General features: G+C 31.6%; 4 protein-coding genes and 1 non-coding gene across 5 annotated transcripts; 3 read left to right on the top strand and 2 right to left on the bottom strand.

Annotated features, from left to right (window-relative positions):
* The first annotated feature begins 1,564 nt into the window (after positions 1-1,564).
* LOC131855399 (U6 spliceosomal RNA) lies at positions 1,565-1,671 on the top strand. Its single transcript, XR_009358105.1, has one exon. It is a non-coding gene; the product is annotated as a U6 spliceosomal RNA (small nuclear RNA).
* Positions 1,672-2,402: 731 nt separating this feature from the next.
* Positions 2,403-5,425, bottom strand: LOC131855298 (proteasome subunit beta type-4). Its single transcript, XM_059206552.1, has 5 exons — positions 5,161-5,425; positions 4,817-5,029; positions 3,972-4,107; positions 3,375-3,520; positions 2,403-2,598 (listed from the first exon to the last, which is right to left on the bottom strand). Exons 1-5 carry the CDS (start codon positions 5,280-5,282, stop codon positions 2,439-2,441), a joined length of 777 nt encoding a protein of 258 aa, XP_059062535.1. The 5' UTR covers positions 5,283-5,425; the 3' UTR covers positions 2,403-2,438.
* Positions 5,426-5,900: 475 nt separating this feature from the next.
* LOC131855286 (large ribosomal subunit protein uL14) lies at positions 5,901-8,368 on the top strand. Its single transcript, XM_059206537.1, has 4 exons — positions 5,901-5,990; positions 6,173-6,256; positions 6,900-7,027; positions 8,147-8,368. The coding sequence occupies exons 1-4, from the start codon at positions 5,978-5,980 to the stop codon at positions 8,342-8,344; spliced, it is 423 nt and encodes a 140-aa protein (XP_059062520.1). The 5' UTR covers positions 5,901-5,977; the 3' UTR covers positions 8,345-8,368.
* Positions 8,369-9,060: 692 nt separating this feature from the next.
* Positions 9,061-12,698, bottom strand: LOC131855297 (RNA-binding protein 8A). Its single transcript, XM_059206550.1, has 5 exons — positions 12,510-12,698; positions 11,799-11,901; positions 10,766-10,883; positions 10,480-10,593; positions 9,061-10,111 (listed from the first exon to the last, which is right to left on the bottom strand). The coding sequence occupies exons 1-5, from the start codon at positions 12,568-12,570 to the stop codon at positions 10,007-10,009; spliced, it is 501 nt and encodes a 166-aa protein (XP_059062533.1). The 5' UTR covers positions 12,571-12,698; the 3' UTR covers positions 9,061-10,006.
* A 265-nt stretch (positions 12,699-12,963) lies between these two features.
* Positions 12,964-21,336, top strand: LOC131855207 (uncharacterized). The gene is made up of 11 exons (XM_059206450.1): positions 12,964-13,336; positions 15,125-15,231; positions 15,580-15,810; positions 16,286-16,462; positions 16,970-17,031; positions 18,024-18,174; positions 19,150-19,303; positions 19,756-20,207; positions 20,591-20,616; positions 20,666-20,769; positions 21,221-21,336. The coding sequence occupies exons 1-11, from the start codon at positions 13,021-13,023 to the stop codon at positions 21,334-21,336; spliced, it is 1,896 nt and encodes a 631-aa protein (XP_059062433.1). The 5' UTR covers positions 12,964-13,020.
* Positions 21,337-22,385: the final 1,049 nt, after the last annotated feature.

The following is a 22,385-nucleotide window of genomic DNA, read 5'->3' as shown; positions in this document are numbered from 1 at the left end:
ATTAAAAACATGCTACTGAGTGTACTAAATTGCTAAATCTAAATGTATTTCATTTACTGTTCAAAATCGTATCGTATCATTACTCCATTTTCATTAAAAATGCAACTTTAATACAATTGTTATACGATTCTTTTTAGTTAGACACTGGCCTTTATTCCGCCAGTACCTTTTATTGCGCGCCGAACTTTTTAAACGAATATAAAATTATTTAAAAATAGAATTTATTTGGTAAATACTATGTTTTTCGAAAATGTATGGTGCTAATTTGGTCCAAAAACGACTCTGAAGTTTGTTATTAAAGTTTATTATTGTGTGATGTTTTAATAAATTAAGTTTCACAAACAACGAAATTTGAATTTGGAATGATTATTTTTTTAATCATATAAACTGTTCTATATTAATTGTAATAGGTATTTATTTATATTTTATAATTAGTTAATAATGAATACGAATTTATATTTAATTGAAAATGAACTAAATCTTGTATAATAATTAATAAATAGTTCTAATTATAAATAATTAAATTTATCATATTAATCAATAAGTCGATAGAGAAGACAAAATATTTTTATTGAAACGAAACGAATTTTGTTATTTAGTAAATGTGGTACAATCGACATGAATTAATTTATTTACTAGTTAAGTTTCTTAGTATATAAGTTTATTGTAAATACTTATTTTTATAGAAAAATAAATTGCATTTATTATTTATATTATTTATGCATTGACACTATAATATCAAAATGTTTCCACTTGATGGAACAAATTTTATTAAATATTTTAATAAAAGTATCACTTATAAATTGTAATATCCTTTAATCCACACTTATATAAATGCGAAAGCATGTCTATCTGCCTGTTTAATACTGTTTCACGGTTTAACGACTGAGCGGATCTTAATTTAGTTAAATTTGATATGAATACTCTGCTTATATTACGACAAGGACAAACATTCTCTTATCGGAGAAGGCAAACGAAGTTGCGTGTAACCGCTAGTGTTGTACAAATCACCCCAACCTGCTCTGATATAATAAGAATGTAGTAAATGCAGGTGATACTCGTACTACTGAAGTTTGAGTAATATTTTCCCTTATATAATTCATGTTTTCCCTGATACTACAATAATACTAATTAAAATTTTAGGACAGAATAATATAAATTTTAATTCGACAATTTTTTATATTGTCTAATTAGTCACGGTATTTTCATAAAAAATGCAAAGAGAACTCACTATAACATTGTCGTAAAGGCTTTTTAAAAATACATTAACGATTTAGTCCAGTTAGGGTGGTGGTACGCAATATTGGGCACTTAAGATTATGTATATATGAATCTTTCACACTAATATTATTACACCTTAACATAAATAACCAGCGGGCACCTTGGTTGTTAAACATTAACAATTAATGTAACTACCAGATGAGAGATGGCGCTATTTATTGCAAGTTGTCACAAATTGATAATAGATGGCGCTTAAACAAATAAATTGAAGATAACCTGAAACGCACTAACAATATTTTCTGCACAAGTAAGTACATATACAGTGTATTTCAAATATTCAAATGTACTTGCTTCGGCAGTACATATACTAAAATTGGAACGATACAGAGAAGATTAGCATGGCCCCTGCGCAAGGATGACACGCAAAATCGTGAAGCGTTCCACATTTTTTGATGATTTTGTAGAATTTTACGAGTTAAGACGTAATTAAAATACACATGTTATAGGCATGGGCAGAACTTATAAATATTATAATGTTGTATAGTACTTGCTAAACGTGAAGGATAGTAGAAAGTGTTGCAATTATTTTTAAAATTTCTAATTCTAAACTATTATAGTTTACCTGATTTAGGTGAACTGTGTACCTACATTCTAGGAATAAATCATAAATTCGACATAGGCAAACCCACAAAAATGAGGACAAATCTATTATTGCATCACAATGGGTCTGTCTATTTAATGACTATAACGCCCGTCTGTCATACAGATATATACATTAATGAAACCTATAAAAAACAGCGGGTATTAAAGAATATTGCATTAAATCCACGTCTTCGATGTCAAGTTTAATTCATTTACTCAAACGTATAAAATTACCATTATTCCAAATAAACCCTGTTGTTTTCGGCGTGTAAAAAACTACAATATTTTGTGGCTGACATTCACAAAATATTGTAATTTATTATCGTTATTCAAAATTGTCTTTTTATTATTAGTATATTAATAATAAAATTAATACAATAATTATTATAACAATCAATTATTATCATTTAAATAATCCTTTGGAGAATAATAGCATTTTTAAATATTTCTTTACGGATTATAATTTAATATTAAACAGTTAAATGTTTAGATTCCTGTAATTGTTTGGCAGATGATTGTAAATTTAATAAAACAAGATATATAGAAATAGCAACTTTATTCTAACATATTACAGTTCATTTCATGTGAATCATGTGGGCCAGAGACCAGTTATGCTGCAATTCAGCTACGTCTTCGATGACCACACCATCAGCGGTCACGACGCCGAGCTGGTACCTCTGGAACGCGCGCGCGTCGCGGTAGAATAATACCTCCATGCATTTACGAACTAGTGCCCTGTGGGAGTAAATTAACATTATTTTAATTACCAGAGACTGTAAGAAGCCGTATGCGTTATTCACGCATAGGGCTTCTTACAGTTTCAGAATAAATACATGTAAGTGATTCGATTGATATACTGGACATTTATCTAAAAACATCTTTATCATATGGAGAGTGGAACTTTCTCTAATACAGTGGTATTAGAAAGAAGATTCAATTCCCTTAGTATTGATCATATCTATCAGACAAAAGTATTTCGCCTGGAAAATAAAAAAAGTTGTACTTCAGTTGCTCTATAAGTCCATCAGCAGATTTGGAGTACCATCTGCACTCGCCCCCTAACGCTCGGTGAAGCTGTAAAGGCATTGTTCGATTCTATTCAATGCCCTCCGGCATTGAATAGTTCCAAAAAAATCTCTTCTGCAATAGTCCTTCACTACATAGAGTATAGTGCTTATATATTACTTTAAATAGCATATAGGTAAGTCCTAATTTTCTACATCATCATCATCATCAACAGTTTAATGGGAAATGCCAGGCATTGCTAACTGTTGACATTATGGTGAATGACCTACCCACATTGCACTATATACATATTTGAATTCAACCAGGAGTCGAACCTATCTCTCTCTATCTCTTTCTCTCTCTCAAATAAATATGGGTTACTACTACAGATCTTTCTATCACTGTAAGAACACAAAATACATTCACATTTATTTGGTTTTGGTGTCGAACAGATCCGAACTTAGTAATTTTTGAGAAATTTACTCATTCGCACAATTTACACATACTTAGCAGTCTCTTCATCTAGGTTGCCACTGTCTCGTGCGTCTCGCAGCAGAGGCGTGGCCATGTAAGCGCCGAGGCCGGTCGCAATGGTAGCGTCCTCGTATGCGGTACCCAACTTGTCCACCGCGCCCAGGAATGGCTCACCATCCTGAATACAACACACTTTATTATATCTTTAAGGAATGAATGAAAGATGTAGATTTTTATAATATTATATATAAAAAGCTGCAAACTGTTGCTGCAGCATAAAACAGAGCACAGTCCTGCTTGGTGGTCCAGCATGCTTTAACACAAACACACACACACACAAATGGTTTTGTGCATATACTACAAACATTATGGAACAAACATTTTTTTCTTTTTTGTTTTCATTACTGTTTACTCTTGTATTTTTTTTTAATTAAAGTAAATTTACGACTAATTTTTTCATTATTATTGTGAGTAGTTTGTAATTATGTCCAATTTCTAAGCATCTAAGGAATAAACACCATTTCATTTCATAACAAACACAAAACAATAAATTGTAATAAAAATATGCTAAATTAAAAATACTATACTAATTAATATTTTTTCTTTACTCATAATTTTTCCAATACTACCTGAATGCCAGCAACTACATAATTGTTCCACAGGGGGTCCATCTTGCTTCTCTTGTTGTACAGCACCCTCGTAAGCCAACAGTGGAGGGAGCGAGGCTTCAGCAGCAGACCATCACCAATGCATTGTTCATCAATACTGCAAATTAACAGTTGCAAAAATATTATTAATACACAATTATTTCAAAGAGAATCATGCAAGTTTTTTTTTATCATTCTTCTTGTGATGACAAGCTTCCAAAAACAAGCATGTCTATATAAAAGTACCTAAATTTGAGTTTTGTATACTTTAAGAACTACAGAAATGTATTATTTATTTATTATAAGTTAGAAATTTGATGACTTCCATGATGTCTGCTAGATATCAATGTACAGACTATGGAGACCTGACACCATAGTTCTCTGGAATGGCAATGTATGAGGAACACTAAAGGGATCATATGATAATGTCTTCACTTATCATCAATTACTTAACATCAAGTGGGTCATCAGCAAAAGCTGGTAAATTAGTCTGTGTGGCTGTCTACTAACTAAATAATATTGAAACATTTCTTTAGGTAATTGTAAACAATAATAATATTCCACCTGATGGCAAGGGGTTACCATCACCTATATATATGAAGAACTACACATACTACATGTTACCATGTGACACTCATGATACCACTCATGCATCACAAACTTAAAAGGTTACTAAAAATTCTTGTATCCTGGAATAGCTCCAGAGTACAATAAAATAGAAGCACAGCTTACAAACCAAGCTTTTAATGGTTGGCTACTGAAATATTTCAGACTCTAGTAAAGTTATTTAGTATAAAATAACTGAAATGAAAAAATATTTTACTCACATTTTCTGCTCAATAATGTCTTTCAAATACTGGAAATCGGCATAGTCCCCTCCAGAACCAAGGAGTATGAGGTCATTCACTTTCAGTACTCTGGGACAGTCTCTGAACCTGGCCAGACTGCCATACGAGCCGAGTGTATCACCTGCGATGACCACACCCTTGTCGAATTTCAGACCAATAACTGTTGTGGTGGTTGTGATCGGGTTGGCTGAACTGTGGGAAAGAATAATTTGGTTATAATAATTTTACATTGTAGTATACAAAATTACTAAATGTTCCCCATTACTACTCCCCAGATATATTAACATTAACTAAATTGGTGTAATCTATGATAAATAACTTACTGAGCTTTAAAATCTTGAACGGTATGGTTCACAGGACCCAGGTTGCTTGAATTACCAGGGAAATTATAAAATGCACCAGGCGCCGGCCCGTTGTGCCACAAAGGGGGATTCAAGAAAGCCATATTTTTATATTATCCTATTTTTTACTAAATAAATATAAAATTAATTTGACAATAACTAAATGAACAGGAAGGACAATAAAATAACTTTTTATTTCTATAATTTTGTGTGAGGAAGAATGACAAACAGTTTTGTTTTAATGTTACGTTTCGTTAGTCTTTGCTAGTTGCCACAGTGCCAACTTTTAAAACATACAATTTTAACACTTTCTTTATTTAAATCTATAATCATTTAGATGAATTATAAAATAAAATTAAAAATAAATGTTCTTATGGTGTAAGTTATTATTTTTTTAATATCAACATGAATTGTATGAATATATTATTATGCATATTCAGAATAATCGACGTAATGTAACGAAACGAAAATAGTCGTTCTTTAATATAAAGTATAATGATGTAATATTAAAGAACGACTATTTTCGTTGTACAAGCTGTAAAGAAGGTAATATTAAGAATACTGTATTTAAATCTCTTTAGTTTAGATATTTATTCAGTCGCGTAAAAATCTTAAAGTTATATTTTTATATTTGTTTCGTGAAATTATCGTTGAATACGCAACTACCTTCACGTTATGCAATTTCTGAACCTTGGGTCTAAACGTCAGTTCCAAATGTCAATGTCACATTTTTCGTCCTAGGAATGTGTTGATAACTTCAGTTTCTTTCTATTGCCTTTCATAAAATTGACACAAGAAAATGTCTAAGAGAGGTGCGAAAATTGAATAAATATCCGTTTTAATCGTGCTACAAAATGCTATAAATTCTTAACAAACATGTGAATGCTTTGTTTGATAATGTATTAAATGTGAAACCATTAATATTTTGTTGAAATCGACCTCGCATCCGTTCTGTTGTGATGAAGATGTATAAAGTGTGTTTTTTTGTTTTAAGGACGTGGTGGTTCCGCGGGAGCGAAGTTCCGTATCTCACTGGGTCTCCCGGTGGGAGCGGTCATCAACTGCGCAGATAACACAGGTACATAATATATTTATTACATTCTACATAACCTAAAATTTGTATGACTGAACGCTAATGATGATTTTTGGAACACATTGTGTTTTGATTTATAATGATATCTTCCTTGGCTGTGTCTGAGGCTGTTCAGTCTACGAATCTTCAATTACTAGAATATTTAACTAAAAATTTGCATAATTACAGTTATTACTTTAACAAGAAAGTAGGACCATAGACACCAAAATGCACTTCGAGAGATAATGTATTTTCTAGAAGTTGGTTTTTTACAGGTAATATACAAATGTTAACCTCATAATCAGGGGTCATGAAAATTAAAATTTTTCTCTGTAATACAAAATAATAATGAGAAAATTCAGTTACTTAATAAATGCTAACTTACTATAGTATATAGCAAGTATTCATTATTTATACTATTTGTATTTGCCCACTAACAAAATATAGAAGTCTAAAAGTTACCTATTTTTTCTACCTCATACAACATTACAAATCAGCAACTAGTATCTCTGGAATGTGGACTATTTATTGTGTAAATAGTAAATTATTAGCAGAAGAATTTAATTTAGAACAAATAATTTTTTTTATGTTATAATATACATACATATATTTCATAACAAATATACATATAAATTAATTTCTATTCTAGGTGCAAAGAACCTGTATGTAATTGCAGTGCAAGGTATCAAAGGTCGCCTCAACAGATTACCTGCAGCTGGCTCAGGAGACATGATCGTAGCCACCGTCAAGAAAGGCAAGCCTGAACTCAGGAAAAAGGTGATACAATATGACTGTTCTTGTATTTTATTTATTTTTATTTATCTATTTATTTGTATTAGGCAACTTAATCTTTGATATAACAATATTATATATATCTTATGGACCAACTTGTATATAAAATAATAATGTTGTTTTTGTGGTCAGTACTTTGTGATCAACTATTGATGTGAACACAACTCTTGACAAGTAAATTTATATTAATGTTATACTAATGCCCATAACACCACAGAATCTGATTATAGCTGGGAAGAATGATTACAGGTACAAAAAAAATAGCTTCCCTAATTTTAATACCTATGGGTATTATATAACAGTATTATAATTCCTACTTGTTACAATTGATATTGATTAAAATACTACTTGAATGAATCCTGCCTAATCTGTTAACATGTGTCTTAATGTATGGATAACACCTTAAACAGCTGTAACTTAAAAGTCGCTTGGTAAACAGAGTTCTTAACTCCTTGATTGCTATGATGATATGCCAATGGTTTCGCTATTATTTACATCTGACCTGTTAATCAGTATGCTGATATGCCTTGGCTGACTGAGCAATCAGATAGCATGACCATAAATAACATAACCATATCAGTAACAGAAGAATATAAAAAAAAACTGAATATAGAGTACACAAAAATTCTGTATGCTTTTTTTCAAGTTTGTAAATAAATTGTGGTACAAAATGTATATGTGTAGGGCAATAGTATATTACATGACACTCCAAATTTCAAGCAATCAGACAGACATGTATTATTTATATAACAACAATGACAAACAAACCTAAAGATACCATCTGTATATGGTTACCATAGCCTAATGACATCTGACACATCCGGGGTTCTCACATGCATGTTGCTGACCCTTAAACCTTAAAAAACCCCATGATGTAGTTTCTATGATACTTTAAAACTGTGCAATCTACTTTTCATTATGACCATCACTGTAAAAAATCAGCTTCTGTACCAAAATTCATTAAAGTTCTGTAGTTTAGTTGTGTAAAGGTAACAGACATACTTACTGTCGTGTTTATAATATTAATAATACAAATAAATAAGAAAACCAGTAATAAGTGCATTATTGTGTTTTCTTGTTACTAATTCTTTTTTTCTTTTACAGGTAATGCCTGCAGTGGTAATCAGGCAACGGAAACCATTCAGAAGGCGGGACGGGGTGTTTATATATTTCGAGGATAACGCGGGCGTTATAGTAAACAACAAGGGTGAAATGAAGGGATCTGCCATCACAGGACCTGTTGCAAAGGAGTGCGCCGACCTCTGGCCCCGTATCGCATCTAACGCGAGCTCTATAGCTTGAATTTAATATACGATTAAAAAAATCTATCTTTTATTTTTATATTATTTTTTACTCCAATATTTTTAATTACAATATATAAGTAATATTAGGAATAAATGTAATATTCTTATCTGTGGTAATAATAATCTAGAAAAGTTTACACAGTGCCATAGTTCCAAACTAAGCAGATATTGTTTTTAATGGATAATAATGTAAATAAGTAAAAGATAGATAAGTAAAGTAATATAGCCATCTACCCTAACGATTTACGTTAGCGGTTCCCAGTGAATTAAATTGAATGTCCCATTAGAAACCACCGTGAATTTGTCATGGTGGTTTCCAATGGGAACAATGGAAATGAAATGGCTAGCAATGTAGTCATTAGTCAACATTACTAATCCTCTTTCCCCATCAGATATAGTGTTATGGGTACTAAACCGACAGAAATACATCTTTTAATATAGTATTTATTGTATACATGTAGTATGTACGTACATAGAAAATACCTATATTAACCCACAATCATACTCATTGTTTATTTCTAGGAATTTCGATGGCATAGGCTAACTGGCTAGACTTAATGGTCATCCTATCATATTCTACTTTGCCCTGCCAGTGTATACTGTTAGCGTAGGCGAGTCTACATTATCATTCATAAAAAAATATCGTAGTAATATTTAGATTTGTGCAACATGAGGTGGAAATAAAACAATAAATTTAGAAATTCAGCTTATAATTACTATAGCTTAATTAAGGAGCATTACAGTGTTGCGAACAGCACTTTATTCCGTATTTGATCCATTACAATAACAATTAAACTAGTAGAATACATAATGAATTACTTGTATTGAAATTGGATTTACTTTTGATACAAACTAACAATGTAACGGACCATGTCTTAAACAACGTACTTAATATAAATTTGTATTTAAAGTTGACGTCACAAAAAAAAGACGGATGGACTGTAAAAAAGATTATATGCATATGACGGCCAGTAGGGATCACACTGCGCCAAATCCAACAATAGAATGAAAGTAAGGCAATGAACTACTTCTTAATGTAATACTAAAACCATTTAACTGGCTGAAGTTTAATCGAATTATACCACAGATATAAGATGTTTTAATTACTCTGCGTGGATATCTCTGCCGTATTTAATTAACCTAGCAGCTTGCTTTGCGATCTGTTTCGATGAAGGGTAAGGTATTCAAATTATAAGTGTCTAATGAATGGCTGCACATGGTTAGGATATAACACAATGTCGTGATACCAAGGCCTACCCAAAAACAGCATTATTAACGACGAAACGAAGTTCTATTATGCTCTCTTTGTTGTAGAGTTCACTATTTAGTTCCTTAGTAATAACAATTGAAGGATATTCTAAACGAACTCCTGCCCTATAATTTCAATGCCGTATTGATCCTTCCAACCGAAATAGAGCATATAAAAACAAGTTACTATAATAGGTGAGAGAGGTACCCACATATTCACCACAAAACCTTCCGCAGTAATTCACTATGTATATAAAACATAATTAAATGTACATTCAATTAATTAATTAAATATCCTTGTAAAAACAAAATGGGTACAAAATAGCTGTTCTTCAAAGCATCACAAAATCTGCAGTGCACGAGTATGTAAAGTGGTATACATAACACTGTAGGCACAGTATTCTAAAGTCTTTTATCGTCTTTTCTTGTGGCCTTTCGTAGGGCCTTTGACGAAACACCAGTCCACTGAGATGGACTGACCCAGAATGTCAGCGCCGTCTAAAGCCTCACGAGCGCTCTGTAATTAAACAAACACATATTCAAGTAATCATGGTGAGGTTTTGAGTTCAAAATGAAGAATTATACTTTTGAAAGTTTGTCATTTCACATTTGATTTTATAACCAAAGACAATATTTAAAATAGATACTTAAGTTATCATACACAGTGCATTTCATATTACAATGTGTTCGGTGAATTATAGAACAAGTTAAAAGGTCTATGTCATGAAAGTAACTTCAAAAACCAAGTTAAAATTTAATAGCAGCAGAGTAAGATGTTACCCCACAATCAAAACAGCTTTAAATCTCCTTGGCGGCTGAAAAAGACAGACAACTATTTATTGGCTATTTTTCCTATAAATAGTGAGTAAAGCAAAAATGACTTACAGCAGCCTGTTTATAGGTTTCATATTCGACAAGAGCGTAGCCCTTCAGGAAACCAGTGCGCCGGTCCAAGTTCAAGTGGATATTCTTGATCTCACCAAACTCAGAAAATTGGTTCTGAAAATATAAAGGAAATTTGGTCAAAATGTCTCATTTTATATTATGATGCTGAAATCATATGTAATCCATAGTAAAAAGAAAACCATAGCATAGTATTTTCATTTGCATACATTAGATGCTACAATTATATCACCGAGTCTAGGAAACAGTATCAGAAGTGTGTTCATACCTGAATATCTTCCTCTTGGGCTTCCTCATGTACATTGCTCACAAACAATATCCAACCTTCAACTGATCTCTGTGGTCCTGGTGTGTTGCCATCACCTTCTGGAGCTAAGCTGTCATACCTGTAAGTCACATGTTGGAATTCATTAATAACTATCTAACCATAGAAACTCCTTGCCCTTCCGAGTTAAATAATATGTCAAAGGTTTTTGAAGTTTAGTTACATAATACATTTCTGAACAGTTTTAAATATAAATTCTAAACCCTGTTTGACAAGTACAAATATATTAATTTTATGGGAAAATAAAATTTTTACTATATCCTATGCAATTTCTTCATATTTTCTCACCACTTACCTTCTTGGGGCTCTACAAATATTTCAATACTAGAATTAGCCAATTCGGACTGAATTGGCTAATTCTGAGTTGAGCTGTTCTCGAGTTTTATGACTAACAAATGTTATTTCATTTTTATATATAAGATAATATAAGCCTCTATTGAAACAGTAATCTTTTATTTTACATTATAAAATAGTTATGTACAGATATATATATAACAAATTATGCATCAACTACCTGTCCTTATGCCACTGATTGGCTAAGGCCTCTAACATTATCTATCTCTCTCCATTCCTAGTCCATGTGCCACCTGCTACACCTTTACATTAGTATGATAAACAAACTGACGGACCACCTGATGGTAACTGGTAACCATCACCTATATACTTGGACATCACATTATCATATGACACTCATAATAACACTGATAATAGTTTTGTATCACTAACACTAAATATATTATCCTGTAATTTCACTGCCTTCAACTGAAACATATCTTATGATCTGACTGACATACTCCCATGCATATGCTGATGATTTCACATATTTAGATAAACTTTAAATAGCAATTATATTGATTTAATCATAAGTTTAATAGCCTCTGCCTCATTATATCGTAATATAATATTTTGTTTTTTTTATTATTTCTCTTTCTATCTGCTGTCAGCCTTGTGGCTATAATCAGAATAATAATATTACCTCCCCCTGTTCCCCCGTTCAGAAGCTCCGCCGCCACCTCCTTCATTGCCAAAACCTCTTCCTTTGCGTTTTCGCGCCTTTTCCTTTAGCCTAGCAATTCCCTCTGAAAAATATTAAAATAGTAATATGAGTGAATCTTTAAAACATATTTAATTACGATCGCTAAAATGGATGTATTGGAGAGAAAAATTGCTAGTTATGGGAATATGTTCTGTCATATGATTCTCCTTGGAATAATTCCTAGAGAAAAGGGAACAGGCCATGGAAGTTGTTTCATTCTGATTCTTTTGTTTTTCCTGGGTATACAATTATTATTATATTATGTATATTATTATACCTTGGTATCCAGGTACGCACCAGGACGCAAAGGCGAAAACATTATACATAAAAACTTTATAGAAGATGACAACGGAGATGAAAATATCTCCGAACACAGGCTAATTATTATAATATAGTAAATTATTAGATAGAACAGATCGCCTTTCTAATTGAAAGGGAATAATAGATAGATACAAAATAGTGGCGAAAGTTATGTTAATAACATAACCTACAAAATAATATCTCGATTATTTTTCTTCAAAACTTATATATAAATATTTAGTACATCCATATATTAACTAGTAATAAAAATTAAATATAATAATATATATCTATATTTAATTTAATAAGACTAAATAGGCTGAACAAAATAGTATTTTGACAGTCGCTTACGTTCACCGTCTTCATCGACTTCGAATTCTTCTGAATTCTCTATATCAAGAACATCAGCCATAATAAATTATTCAATTTACACGTTAAATAACTAATTAGTACAATTTCAATGTATAATTTAAAGAAAGATCAAATAAAAAATATAGTTATTTGGATTTCGTTAATAGTACAAATAGCACAGATTAAATAAGTTTTATTCTTAGTTTTTTTTTTCATATTGTATTTCGGTTTTGGATACATTATTGGCATTAACAGTATATTATAGATACAATATAATTCATGGCCAGGCTTTGCAGTTTATGTAATTATTTATTTATTTTGAGATATTGTTTTACGGCTTCATTTTTAGAGCGGGTTAGTTATATTCCTGTAATATACTGCCTTTCTTGGTCACCTTTATTAAAAAATGAAAATCTGTCTTGAACATCTGTCATTTTTTATAATTATATATCATATTCGGTATATAATACAAATTTGAAATTTTTGAAACGATTTGACGGAGAAATCAAAAATGTGTGCAGATAGTTTATGGGCTAATGATCGGACTAAAACTTTAAATAACACCCTATCTTCAGATAAGCCACTTAAATCTCCTACAGTAACTCCAAGATCATTGTCGCCCTCCAGCAAAATTGGAGAAGCCATTTTTCACAAGTATATTGATATCATAAATTCGAAATCAAATATTTCTTTAGATGCAAAGAAAACCGAACCATGTGAAAGACCTTTTGATTTCTTTGACGACGAAGAATTTGCATTTGGAATTAATTTGTTGAACAACAATGTGGCATGTGTCGGAGATAATATCACAAAACTTATACAGATGGGTAAATAACAAATCATAAATAATAATTATAAACGAAAGTCGAAGTGTACTATGTTTATAGTTTGTACCTACTAGGTTAACCAATTAGAAAGCGGTTATCGCCATTTTTTCATTACAATGAATTTACAAATATATATAAAAAGTTAATCCGAAAATCAATTATGAAGTTGAGGGCATAAATATTGAATAAGTCAACTCAATCATTTTTATTTTGTTTTTGATTCGGTTTTTCCCTTTTTAGAGAAAGGCAAAAGGACTCAGCCTATACAGCCAAGTCAACAATCAACAATTCCTTTCTTAACTGTCATTCTTTTTTATTTACTGTCGCTATGACATCATTGTGAGAGATATGTCAGTATATCTATGATCTGTGATTCTAAGTTGCTGCCTGACACAGTGATATCGAATCTTATCAAAGTTCTTGTTTTGAAAATTTCAAAACTCGAACTCTATTAATCCTTAACAATTAATTAGAAAATATTAAAGCGCAATGCCGGAATTTCAGATAAAAGATTCCATTATTACTACCCTGAACGGTAAGCAAATATCACTGATATTTATGGTGATATTAATATTTTATGGTCGTTACATAATTTCTATTTTGCAGCATTACTGTGTTGTTTTCTATGACACCATCACCGAATTTAGAAACGCGGTGACCTATATTAGAATAAACTGCCACTATTGTGTCATTTCGTCAAGTATTTTCATTGATAAGGTGTAAAAATGAAAGCAACGGATAATTATACTTTTGGTACCTATCTAAATAATATTCGATTGGTGTTTATTAAAAAAAAAATGTGTTGTTTTATTTAAGAAAATGGTGTTATTTTGTTATAAATAGTGATGTATTTGATAACTCGTATGTGAAAAAGAAATTGTTTGTAGGTGTTCTAACAGTGTTCCTAATCGTACGTAAAAAAACCTCCAACGGGAGTCGTGGGAGATTTTTTTTTGTGGATAGTAATGGAATGATATACCTGCCCGCGCTAACGGTATACGCTGTCGGGGCACCAGTGGAGGATGATAAGATGAGCATGAGGTCATTTAGCTCATTGTGGCATATCCACCAGGACTCTATCATAATGGTTTCCAGGGAGAATCACATGGAGGTTAACCTTACATTGAAACATTGCTAGCAATGTGGCTATTAGTCCACATTACTAGCAATTACCCTACCTCAAGGTGAGAGGGACTGCTTGTAATGGGGATAGTTTTGTCTATGGGTAGCGATGTATGTTTCAGACCTATATGTGATTCTCTTTAGAATCCATTATGGTTAATTCCTGGTGAATTAATCACATTATGCCAACTGACCTGGCTTCATGTTCAAACAATCATATTCCACTGGTGTCATGCCAATATATAAAATTGTGTGAGCAGTCTTCCACTATCATCTATGAATAAAAAAATCATACAAAAAAATAACTATAAATATACCTATTGGCTAAGAATGTTATAATTCTAACAAACTTGTGACTTTTATAATGAAATGTTTGTTTGAATGAGTTGTGTGTGTGTTTCTAGCTATAACCCACAATGTAAATTTCCAATTGTGGCTGAATTTGTTATTATTTAAACAGTGCATGATGAATCCTTATTAGGTGTTAGTAATAACAATTTACACAAATAAGGAATAAATAGAATTCCAAAATTCTTTTTCCAAAATAGAATTCCAAAAGTTTTTATGAGCAATGACACAGACATACACAAATGCATACACAAGGTAGTCTTAGTAATAAAATAATTTGTAAATTGTATCGAAAAAACAATATTTATTGCATTTCAGCTCAAGAGCCATGGCCAGACAATGTAAAATTGTTTCAACCTTACGAAGTGGAACAGATACTATTACCGGACAATGCAAGCTGCTTAGCAGTCCAGGCTTTCTTAAAGGTTACTTACATAGATATTTATTATTTGTGTTAACTTTATAGTATATTTTACTACAAACTGGTTAAATTGTGAACTGTTTGTTTGTATATTAAAGTTTCATGTAGAAACAACTGGAGGAATTAGGATAAAGTTCCCACAGAAAGTATTTAATTATGGGCTATAGAAAGTACAGAAAAATTTGAGGGTATCTTCTGTACTATCCCTAGCTCATATAGCAGATGTGTAACCTCTCGTTGGATGTAGAAATGAAATGAAATGCAGATTTCGATATCTGCATTACAATTATAAAATTAACTGAATTGAGAATCATCAGAGAGAATGTTTCTTGAAGTTAGTCAATTATTACAGATGTGTAACCTCCCGTTTGAGGTAGAAATGAGATGGAATGCGGAATTCATGTCGCCCTCTGGCAGAGTACCATTCATCAAGTGTGGTGCATTTGTGGTCTCCGAGCTGGAGCCAATCGTACAGTTTGCTGCCAACAAGGGAGTATCATTGTGTGGCCGTCTGTCTACAGAGGAGAAGGCAGAGATGAGAGCGTATATGAGTCTCATTACTAATGTTTTAGTTAATGCTGAGGTATGTATCTATATTTGTCTATGAACAAACATACAGTCATTGCTTTATATATACACTGTATTTTCAGTTATGTAGTTGTTATATACTTGACGGCCTCTGTTGCCTACCAGTTTAACACACCACCTTACTTCCAAAGGTTGCAGGTTCAATTACTCGCACAGCACAAATATTTGTGTTCATGAGTATGATTGTTTATATTGGTCTTTGTGTTTTCTATGTAAAAAATCTATATATTTGTATCAATTATCAATACCATAGTAGTAGTTATCAAACCCTAATATATATACCATAAGCTTTCGCTAGCTTAATTTGGGTCTAGATGGCGCTGTGTAAATTGTCCTGAGATTAGTTCAGTAGTTTTTGCGTGAAAGAGTAACAAACATCTATACTCACAAACTTTCGCGTTTATAATATTAATAAAATTATGAAAACTATATTTTAGTTATTTAACTTAATGCAAGGTTTTTATCAACAGCTTTACATATCATGGCTGGATGACGACACATACAATGCTGTCACTAAAGTACGGAATTCATCAGTGTACCCGTGGCCATTGGGTTGGTTGCAGACCAGGGCGAAAAGGAACACAGTATCCAAACGATTGAAAGCGCTGCACTGGCAGGAGAAGACATTGGAACAGGTGTTATCTGATGTAAGTAAGATTTATTCTATGGTTTGGGGCCGTCCATAACTTATCACTCATTAAAAGGGGGGAGGGGAGAGGTGTGGGAGGAATTTTTATTTTTTTATTTTTAAACATACAAGAATAGAATAGAATAGAAAATCATTTATTCAAATAAACTTACATTGAAGCACTTTTGAATAGTCATAACATTTTTTTTTAACAAAGTTTATCATTGATACATTGATTCTATTCGGCCGTCTTTTCTCCTCTACTCAAAGGTTATCTGAAAGAGATTATACAATAAGACCGCCCTTATTACTTTTACTTTTGTGGTAATAAAGAGTAAATAAATCCTTTCATAGTATAAATTGAAGTCTTTTTCGTTGTGTGTTCGCGTTTCAATTGCGCAACTGATTTTAATGCAGTTCTTAGCAGTAGATAGTGATTCAAGAGAAAGGTTTATATAGACAATACATGTACACCAGTCAAGGGAAGCCGGGACTAGTAAATATATAAATAGATTGTTAATTTCAGGTTGAGCAGTGTTGTAACTCCTTGAGCCAGCGGCTTGGAGATAGAGACTATTTCTTCGGAACGTGAGTATAATCTGTTCATTATATCCAGGACAAATAAAGCGACTAGATTCTGTCTGCGCCGATTGACCAGAATATATTAATTGACCAAGACAAAATGGCGTAACTTGTTTATCTTTAACAAATGTATAATAAATTCAGTCACACGGCAGTTAATACCGACTTCTGACTTAAAAAAAATCGATACGATTTGGGTACATGTCTTGATTTATACTTCAAAATAATGAAGTATAAATCAAGACATGCTGCTCATATTTTGGACTAATTTATATGGGACCATGAGATTCTAGCAGGAAACAAATAAGGCAACAGTTATTAAAATCGGTTCTCATAGAATAAAATATGAAAGGTATATAAAAGTGTAACACGTAATAATCCTATATCAATTATCCTATATCAATATTGAAGTATACAATACAGTTCTCATTATTCGTAACGTTTTTTTAAAGACAAGACGCTTATCTTTTTAGTAAAGCAGTAAAGCTGTTTAACTCTTTGCTCAATAGTTTAAAGATAATACACAATCGGAAACATTTTAAGGGCAAATTCAATTTATTAGCAGCAAAAATGTTATAATTTCAACCACAATACAAATAGTTTCTGGATAATAAAATAAATATATAGATATAAGCAATGAAATCTATTAAGATATAAAAAAAGGTGTGCTAACCGTCAGATCACCGAGACTGTAATTTCATCATATTTAGTTTGTTAGTAATCTTCAATGAATCCAAGCCCTGTTGATGAACTTGTTTACGGTCAAATCCACGCCCATCTTTCCGCTCTCTTTAATGAGGATCGAATGAAATCGATAAAGTTAACGATTATTTGGATACGTTTGAGAAGAGTGATCAAAATGATACCACTGTTTCTATGAAGTCGGGACATGATGAATATAATGACATCGATTGTGAAGAGTTGATTAACGATAAAATAGGGTTGATTAACGATAAAATGGGGTTGATTAACGATAAAATGCTTGATTCTTTGATTAGTCCAAGCCCTGTTGATGCACTTGTCTACGGTCATATCCGGGCACTTCTCTCCGCCACGGGTCCAAAAGCTGCCCTGTTGATCAAACCCATCACAACCTCTCTACTGCGCCATATAATTAGAATGACAAATCTCATCGGGATGAAGTTAACGGTTTGTTGTGGATAGCAGTGTTGCAAGTTTAGTATATTTTACCGTAGTTTAGGGTAATTTAGGGGTAATATTTAGCAGGGTAAATTTTAGATTTTTAACGGAATCTCTTTAAGTAATTTACTTAAGTAATAACATACTTTGTCTGAACTAAAGTATCAATTATTTGTTTTTATTATATATAAAATTTTCATTAATATATAAAAAAATAGGGCCAAAGTCAATACATTTGTTACATGGTACACTAGGTTATAATATAAAGTAGGGTATTTTGTGTTGTTAAATAAATTATTATTGAAATATTTTTTGCATATAGAAAATATATGAAGAAATAAAATTAGAGTAATTCAAGATTAAGTATGAACTGACAATGAAAGGTCAGTATATAGATAGATAGATAGATATTGCTAATATGTATATTAGTAGATAAATACAATATTTTGCATTAGATAAAATAAGTTTCTGTTTATTTGGGAGAAATTATCTATAAAACGAGTACTATTATTTAGGTCCAAAGTGCATATGACTGACGAAGACGACTTATGAAACTTGTCTATAAATTTGTTTTTAATAAATCTTCTAGTCCCTATATAATGCACACATATATGTATATATATATAATAGTTGCAGTGGGACTTAGACGAGGAATAAAAACACTTGTAACAACATAATGCATAATAAAATCTTTTGCGGGCATCGAACCTGCGATCATAGGCAAGGAAAGTCGTACGTTAAAGTGTAACTTCACCCCGAATTATTAAATCAAATAGAACAAAAATATTTAATTATCAGTTTAAAGACATTTCGCAGTGTCATATGTTGTTGGTAATTTGTTAAAAAATATAAACTAAAATTATATATTTATTAAATAAAGTAAATTAAAGTAAATTCTTATTTTGGGCATCGAACCCAAGGTAATAAGCCGCCAGACCACCAAGGTCTATAGCTTGCACTGTGCGCAATACAATCTTATTCTAGCCACAAGAAGAGTATTTAACAACACAAGCATTTCAACTGTCGCGTCGTAGACTCTCACCAGACAGAACGATATCGGAAAGAAGCACTAGAACGAGACGTTCCAGGCTATGCCTTAGAAACCCTAGTAGGGATAGCGTCAGTAGAGACATGTTTGGTAAATATAAATGTATACATATATAAACTATTTGTCCATCATTATATAGTATAAAATACAGTCGCGGTCACTATCTGTCTGTCCCTATGTATGCTTAAATCTTTAAAACTACACAACAGATTTTGAAGGGGTTTTTTAATAGAGTGATTCAAGAGGAATATTTATATATATAATACATATATCCGTGCGAAACTAGCTACTCAGTTTTCTTATAAAGAGTCTTACTTGGTGCTAAAGAGATCTGTAGCACTGCGAAATGCACAGATCTATTGTGCTCGCCCTTTTTTTAGAAAATTTATGTTGTTTTTTTTATTAAGTTTCTTTGCCATTCCAATTACATAAAATGAAAAAGGCATTTTAAAACTCATCTTTAGATAGTACACATAAAGGGAGAGAGTAAGTCATTAACATTTCATTCGTTATATATTTAATAATTGAATTTTAAAATTCAGGTTTCAAGCCATTCGCTTCTAAACAAATAACAATAATGACATCAAAAGAAGGCTCGATTACATGCGAGTACGACAATCCGAACAGAAACGAGGACTTACATCGATTCAACTTTATAATCGGTATCATTGATGATATAATCGATAAAGTATACGAGCTAACAGTAGAGGAATTGTACGGGAAAGATTTTAAACACGATTTCGAGATTGTGGCGCATCCGATTAACGATGATTCGATTGAAATCGATAAAGTTAACGATTATTTGGATACGATTGAGGAGAGTGATATGAATGATACCACTGTTTCTATGGAGTCGGGACATGATGAATATATTGACATCGATAGTGATGGGTTGATTAACGATAAAATGCTTGATTCTGCGATGGAGACCGTACAAGACGACTGTTCGGACTTGACCGGATCTAGGTTTGTCTTACAAGTGTTTTTAGACCTTGTCGGTACTTTAAATAGCGTGAATTAAAAAACTGAAATCGTAATGATTTTTTTTCTGTACTTACATATAGATATATTTTAGTACATATATTTTTTTATGCACTACATTTAAAAAAAAGTTTGAAGAACTGACTACTAAATTTTACTAAGAAATATAAAATAGAAGCTCTTCCGATCGAACCCTCGTCCAATTCAAACGGGAATCGAAACTGCGTCGGTCTGAATCCGATATTTGAGCTTACTAGTGGTGCCCTCAGACTAAAGTCGTATACGTCAGACGGGAGTTCGCCTTCAGCCGCTCCATAAGTCCTGCTGCTGTTTTGAATAAAAATAAATAAAATAATGTACCCTAAGTTACTTCCTATAAAATTATCTATCTGCTAGTACAAATCAAACACACATACAAAGACGTTTATATCTTTTTTTATAATTAATATTTATTTTTTTAAATGGAAATAGTAAAAACGAAGGACCAACAGAAATTTATGTGACCAAGAGTGATAGCGATGATCGGATTTCAGTAATCGATATGTCTCAAACATCCCGCACACCATTATCCACAGGTTATTTTTTTTTTCGGTATTAAAAAAGTAATTTATATATTTTTTAATAGTTTTAAGTTTTTCATAGAAACATTCTGTGTTCATATAAATGCGATATATATGTACTAATATTACAAATTCGTGTGTTCTCTATTTGCTTTTTTACAGCTAAACGACTGAACAGATTTTAATGAATTTTAATATGAAGTTAGATTAAATGAAATAAAAAATAATTTATTCATGTAGGACGTTTTTTGCCGCTTTGGTCGCTTATGAACATAGTTATTTTGTATTAACATTTTCCCTACCGTCCAGTTCAGTATTCTAGTAGGTATATTATAGATTCAATTCAGAAGAACTGCCAAGAAACTCATTTGAATTAAAAAATATATCACGGTTATGATCATAGGATGTATTATATCTAAAAAATAAGATGAATTTGAGGTTAACAGTTATTTTATGACATTCTCAGGGTCTAATACGACTTTAAAAGTGCCCAGCAATGAAGAGATTAGTGTAGAGAGGTTCTTGAAATATCTGCGTAAACGAAACGCGGTGTATCACTTGGAAATGGCCGAATTGGATTAACGAATCTAAAATTACAATGAACCTATTATAGAAAAAGAAAAATAACATATCCATAAATAATCTCTTTTTTATATTATTATTGGTTGGTTAACATTAGCTATTGGAAAATTACAATTAGGGCAGAAAAATAAACCTTAGTGTCATTGATTTTTTTAAATTACTGTTTTATTTTGCAAGGCAAAGGTCGGTGGAAGTAAGGCTGTATAAAAGTGTATTTTTTACTCCTAATATCTTTTATTTTGATGAAATTGTATAGTGAATTGTGTGATAATAAATAAATTAATACTGTTTTCCGATTATTGTAGTCTAGATTTAATTTGCTTGTATCTAAAATTAAGGATTTTAACCGAGTTTAAAGAGGAAGACGGTTCCCAATTTGTTCTTTTTAATGTTACTTCAGGTCATCGTTATTTATATACTGATTTAGTATAATTATTTAATTTTCTTTTTAAATATATGCTTATAGATTGGTACCATTTCATCAAAATCGATTACTAAATTTTTATTTTGCGTATACTGATATTAGAATAGGAATTCCCTATATAAATCAGTATGTCATTATCCAAATGGGATAATCATTAGAGGCATAGTAGAAGATATTTACAGCAATATATACATTTGAAATTATTAGGGAGTAAGTTATGAAGATATGTTTAAACCTGGAAACTTACAAAAAAAACAGTCATTCTTTGCTCATTGTACAAAATTAATGTAAATAACAATTTTATGTCTTCATCCCAGTAACTGTCGGGGAATTATATACCACATAAAGCCAATTCTTAACAAAATTACGAATAAACAACACTTTTTGCTTGTGGTCATAAACACATTTAATTTTAGAGACAACGAATCTACAGATTTTGTTTTGTCTCTTACAAATGTCGTATCAGGCAGAACATCACTAATCCTTAAAAAAATTTACGAAATTACGAGATTCGACCCGTACCCGTCTATATTTAATCTTTATTGTAATATATATACATATATTCCCTTAGTTCCAGACAGGCCAAGATCTTTTAGAAGTTTGTAGATTAATTTCGCTGGTATAA

Source organism: Achroia grisella, unplaced genomic scaffold (genome assembly GCF_030625045.1).
Source record: "Achroia grisella isolate CSIRO2021 unplaced genomic scaffold, CSIRO_AGI_Agris_v1 utg1360, whole genome shotgun sequence".
Lineage (NCBI taxonomy): Eukaryota > Metazoa > Arthropoda > Insecta > Lepidoptera > Pyralidae > Achroia > Achroia grisella.
Note: the sequence above shows the minus strand (reverse complement) of the source record. Positions and strands in the feature narration are given on the sequence as shown.

What these genes read in the sequence shown, in the direction of transcription:
- LOC131855297 (XM_059206550.1), bottom strand. Translation starts at nt 12,570, where the DNA reads ATGGCTGATGTTCTTGATATAGAGAATTCAGAAGAATTCGAAGTCGAT. An exon ending in AGTCGATGAAGACGGTGAAC is followed by an intron (nt 11,902 to 12,509) that starts GTAAGCGACTGT and finishes AATATTTTTCAG; the next exon opens with AGGGAATTGCTAGGCTAAAG. An exon ending in AAACCTATAAACAGGCTGCT is followed by an intron (nt 10,112 to 10,479) that starts GTAAGTCATTTT and finishes GTTTAATTACAG; the next exon opens with AGCGCTCGTGAGGCTTTAGA.
- LOC131855298 (XM_059206552.1), bottom strand. Translation starts at nt 5,282, where the DNA reads ATGGCTTTCTTGAATCCCCCTTTGTGGCACAACGGGCCGGCGCCTGGT. An exon ending in GACATTATTGAGCAGAAAAT is followed by an intron (nt 4,108 to 4,816) that starts GTGAGTAAAATA and finishes GTTAATTTGCAG; the next exon opens with TATTGATGAACAATGCATTG. An exon ending in CTAGATGAAGAGACTGCTAA is followed by an intron (nt 2,599 to 3,374) that starts GTATGTGTAAAT and finishes TTACTCCCACAG; the next exon opens with GGCACTAGTTCGTAAATGCA.
- LOC131855286 (XM_059206537.1), top strand. An exon ending in CAACTGCGCAGATAACACAG is followed by an intron (nt 6,257 to 6,899) that starts GTACATAATATA and finishes TTTCTATTCTAG; the next exon opens with GTGCAAAGAACCTGTATGTA. An exon ending in AGCCTGAACTCAGGAAAAAG is followed by an intron (nt 7,028 to 8,146) that starts GTGATACAATAT and finishes TTTCTTTTACAG; the next exon opens with GTAATGCCTGCAGTGGTAAT.
- LOC131855207 (XM_059206450.1), top strand. Translation starts at nt 13,021, where the DNA reads ATGTGTGCAGATAGTTTATGGGCTAATGATCGGACTAAAACTTTAAAT. An exon ending in ATGTTTTAGTTAATGCTGAG is followed by an intron (nt 15,811 to 16,285) that starts GTATGTATCTAT and finishes TTTTATCAACAG; the next exon opens with CTTTACATATCATGGCTGGA. An exon ending in CCGCACACCATTATCCACAG is followed by an intron (nt 20,770 to 21,220) that starts GTTATTTTTTTT and finishes TGACATTCTCAG; the next exon opens with GGTCTAATACGACTTTAAAA.